At 48.0% G+C, this 4,007-nt stretch overlaps 1 protein-coding gene across 1 annotated transcript; it reads right to left on the reverse strand.

Annotated features, from left to right (window-relative positions):
• Positions 1-252: 252 nt before the first annotated feature.
• UBQLN2 (ubiquilin 2) lies at positions 253-3,530 on the reverse strand. The gene has a single exon (XM_049872594.1). The coding sequence runs from the start codon at positions 3,249-3,251 to the stop codon at positions 1,359-1,361; it is 1,893 nt and encodes a 630-aa protein (XP_049728551.1). The 5' UTR covers positions 3,252-3,530; the 3' UTR covers positions 253-1,358.
• Between the last annotated feature and the right edge of the window lie 477 nt (positions 3,531-4,007).

Consider the following 4,007-nt stretch of genomic DNA (forward strand, 5'->3'; position numbering starts at 1 on the left):
GCAGTCTGCTTCCATGAAGATTACAGCCTTAGAAGCCCTATGGGGTCAGTTCTACTCTGTCCTACAGAGTCCTGTAAGTCAGAATCAACTGGATGGCAATAAGGTGGCTTGTACATCAAAATAATTCCATTTGGCCCAAAAATAATTTTTTTTTTAAATAAAATGATAAGTTAAAGAAAGAAATATAGGATAAGATTTACAGAACCTTGAGGTGGGGCAACCCTTCAAAACATGATCCTAAGGCCAGAAGGCAAAAAGGAAAGGATTTATCCATTTTTTATTATTTTATTATTTTTTTAGTCATTTTTTATGCATTTTCCCTGTGCACAAGAGAAATAACTGATAAAGTCAAAAGATACAGTTTCCTTTATACATATCAGTTAGAAGTAATTCAAACACCACATGACACTTTCAGGAAAAGTTACATTTCCAATTACAAATCAAAATGCATATTAGGGTCTCTTTATCGAAGAAGCTGAGAAGAAAGCCTTAGGTGAAAAGCACTTTCCTGGCATTACTACACTGATCCTTCAGGTTGCACAAAGATTAAGATCATATACAATCTGTAAGTGCTGACACAATGTTACACTGACAGTTTTCTGTACAATTAAATGTATACTTAGAGATAACCAGGATAAACATTTCTACTATATTTTAACTGAACTTGCCTAGCCAACATTTTCACTGAGTTCATCAAAGATGCTGTAAGATTCTACAAAATTGGGAGAAGTACTTAGTTTCAGAAATATTTATTCTTTCTCATTTTGGTTACACATATTCTGCTCAGTCTATTGCAATCTCTAAAAGATGCACAGTTCCAATTGTGCTTACTGTACTGTGTACAAATATAGCAAAAAAGGTAAGTGGTATAAATCTTACAGCATTTTTCTAGCAAAAATACATGCCAAACTCACAATAAGCAATATTATACCACAAATTAGAGTGCTTCAAATAGTTTGCTTCTAATATCTTCATTTCACATTAAATTACTATCACAGGCTAATGTTTAAAATGCAAATAAACTGGACATCTGTAGGACAAAACTTGCTCACCCAACTGTGAAGGTTGATACCTGTTTCCAAAAATCACAATAAATGCAGAGTAAAAAGAAGTGTTTGCATGCAGCACTTCTGAGTGAAACAGTATTGATTCCCACCATTCACAACAGAGAAGGAAGGAAACAGAAGGAAAAAGGGAAGGAAAGGGAAGGGACTCCACCTTAAAATGCATCATATTAGATTTATAACCAGATAGATTTAAAAGAATCAAAATGAAAGTAAAGCACGGGTGTGTGTTTAAAGATTTAAGAGCCATTATCAAAAATAAGATACGTTTTTTTTCAAGGTACAGAAATGTAATTAGGATGGCTGGGAGCCCAGCAGCCTCTCAATTGCTGCATTGATGTCGCCTCCTGTTGCTATAAGAGCCTGCAAGTTTGCTTCACGGTTTAAAAACCCCATTGCGTTGAGCTGTTCCAGTTGTTGCTGAAATCTGACTTCTGGATTCGGCAGCTGTGGAGTATTTGCTCCAGCCAGAGCCTGCACCATCTGCTGAATGAACTGCTGGTTTGGTCCAGGTTCTGATGTTGGACTCGTGGTTTCACTGGGTGCAGAGCTAGACACCGTGGACCCAGTATGGCCACCAGAGCCAGCAGGGCCACCAGAGCCAGCGGGGCCAGGGGGTCCTGCGGGGCCAGTGGGTCCTATGGGCCCAATGGGGCCTATGGGGGTAAATGGGACTATGGGGCTTATAGGGCCTATGGGAGTGACTGGGCCTACAGGACCTATGGCAGTTCCTAGCACCCCCACCCCCACACCTGGAGTGAAGCTTGGAATGAGGCCAGGTGCTTCTGTGGCTAATGTCTGCAGACCCTGTTGGATCTGCATTAAAGCTTGCATTGCTCTTGGGTTTGACATGGCTGCTAGCGTGTCTGGATTCTGCATCTGCTGCAGGAAACCTGGGAGTTGTGGACGCATCTGCTCCTGCAGCTGAGGATTTGCAGCAAACAGCGGATTATTCAGCATCATCTGTGCAGCCAGATCTGGATTCTGGCTCAGGGACTGCATCATGCTTCTCATGTAGGGTGCAGACAGCATATTCTGGATCAGCTGGGGGTTTTCAGTTATCTGTTGCAGCAGACTCTGCATTCCTGGGGTACTGAAGACGCTGGCGACATAATTGGCTGCAGCCACTGTGTTCCCAGTAGTATTGCTGGAGCTACTGCCAGATCCACTCCCACTGCTTGTAGTGGTATTGGTGGTCGCAGAACTCGGAGTAGCCTGTGGTGGCGCCCATGGGTTGGGTAGTGGATCTCGATTTTCTGTGCGGGAAGGCTGTGTACCTTCCCCGGAGGAGGAACTGCTCCCCACCGAGGCAAACGGATTACCCCCAAACTGCTCCTGTGCAGCATTCAGCATAGGTTCTTGAATGTCAGTGTACATGCGCCTCAGAGCATTGTAGCCACCTGGGATGCTTTCGAGATTGCTCAGAGCCAGGTCTTGATTTCTCATCATTTCTTGCATCATGGCTGGATTCCTGGCGATTTCAAGGGTCTGCCTCATTATATCTGGGTTGTTAAGCAGGTGACTTATTTCTGGGTTTCTCTGAATCAACTGTTGCATCTGTGGGTTGGCCATAATGAGCTGCCTCATCAGATCGGGGTTCGAAAGCATGCTCTGAACAAAGGGATTTTCCATGATTTGGATCATCATCTCAGGGCTGGACAAGAGCTGCTGCTGCATCTGGCTCTGGAGCTCAGAGAAGTTGGTCGAGCTCAAGCCCAGGCTGCTAAGGCTCGCAAGTCCTCCCAGGTTCCCCAACCCAAATGGGTTGCTATTTGTGGAAATCGGTGTGGAGTTACTCCGGGGAGTCGATGCCGTGGTAGTATTAGTTCCCGCGGCATTGCTAGGCTGCGTGGACTGGCCCTGAGGTCGGTTCTGGCTTTTGATGACAAGGTGAACAGTCAGTCCATCATGGATGCCGTGCTGGATCAAGGTATCTTGATCTTTTAAGATTTTTCCGGCAAAAATCAGCACTAGCTGGTCGGTTTGGGATTTGAAGCGTTTTGAAATCGCTTCCTTAAACTGCTGGACCGAGCTATTCTCGGGCACCGCGAACTCCTCTTTCTCTTTGGGGGTCTTCACAGTGACTTTGATGATTTTGGGTTCCGCGGCGGCAGTGGCCGAGCCTTGGGCCGCAGCAGGGCCGCGGGAGGGGTGCGGGGGGCCGTTGCTCTCGCCGTTCTCAGCCATGGCGGCCGCGGTGACGCAGGCAGGCAGGGAAGGCGCGGGCTGGTGAGCGAGAGAGCGAGGGAAGAAAGAAGGAGGCGCCGCCACAGCAGGCTAGGCCGGACCGTGTGGGGAGCGCTTAGCACCGTACCTCTGAGTTGAAGGCTGCGGTTCCCTGGTCCTCCGGTGGTGGTGGTGAGAGGGCTGGCGTAGGCCGCGGGCCGAGATATCCGCGTTCAGGGCTCTGAGCCTCAGCAGCCGCCGTGTGATCCCACCGCGCGCACTCCCAGCAGCTCCTGCAAACTGCTCCGCCCGCTCCTCCCCGCCCCTTCCCCTCCCCCAGCTCTAAGCCCGCCTCCCCCCCCCCACCCGCCCAGTTGACGTTGCCAGGCCTAGATTGATAGAATTGACTCGGTCGAAATTAAAAACTTCTGTACTGAAGGGGAGAGAGGGAGAGAGGGGCAGAGAGGGAGAGAAGGAGAGGGGAAGAAAGGGGAAGAAGGAGAGGGAGAAGAGGAGAGTGGAAGGGTGGGAGGGAGGGAGTGAAGGAAGTAAGTGTCTGTAAAGGACATTAGAAGACAAACGGAGAATATATATTAGCAGTCTGTAAGGCAATAAAAGAAGCCCTGATGACGCAGTGGTTAAAGCGCTTGGCTGCTAACCAAAAGGTCGGAAGTTCGAAACCACCAGCCACTACAGTAAAGATGTGGCCGTCGGCTTCCGTAGAGATTTATAGCGTTGGAAACCCTATGGGGTCGCTCTGAGTCGGAATCTAAGACG

This window comes from Elephas maximus, chromosome X (assembly GCF_024166365.1).
Source record: "Elephas maximus indicus isolate mEleMax1 chromosome X, mEleMax1 primary haplotype, whole genome shotgun sequence".
NCBI lineage: Eukaryota > Metazoa > Chordata > Mammalia > Proboscidea > Elephantidae > Elephas > Elephas maximus.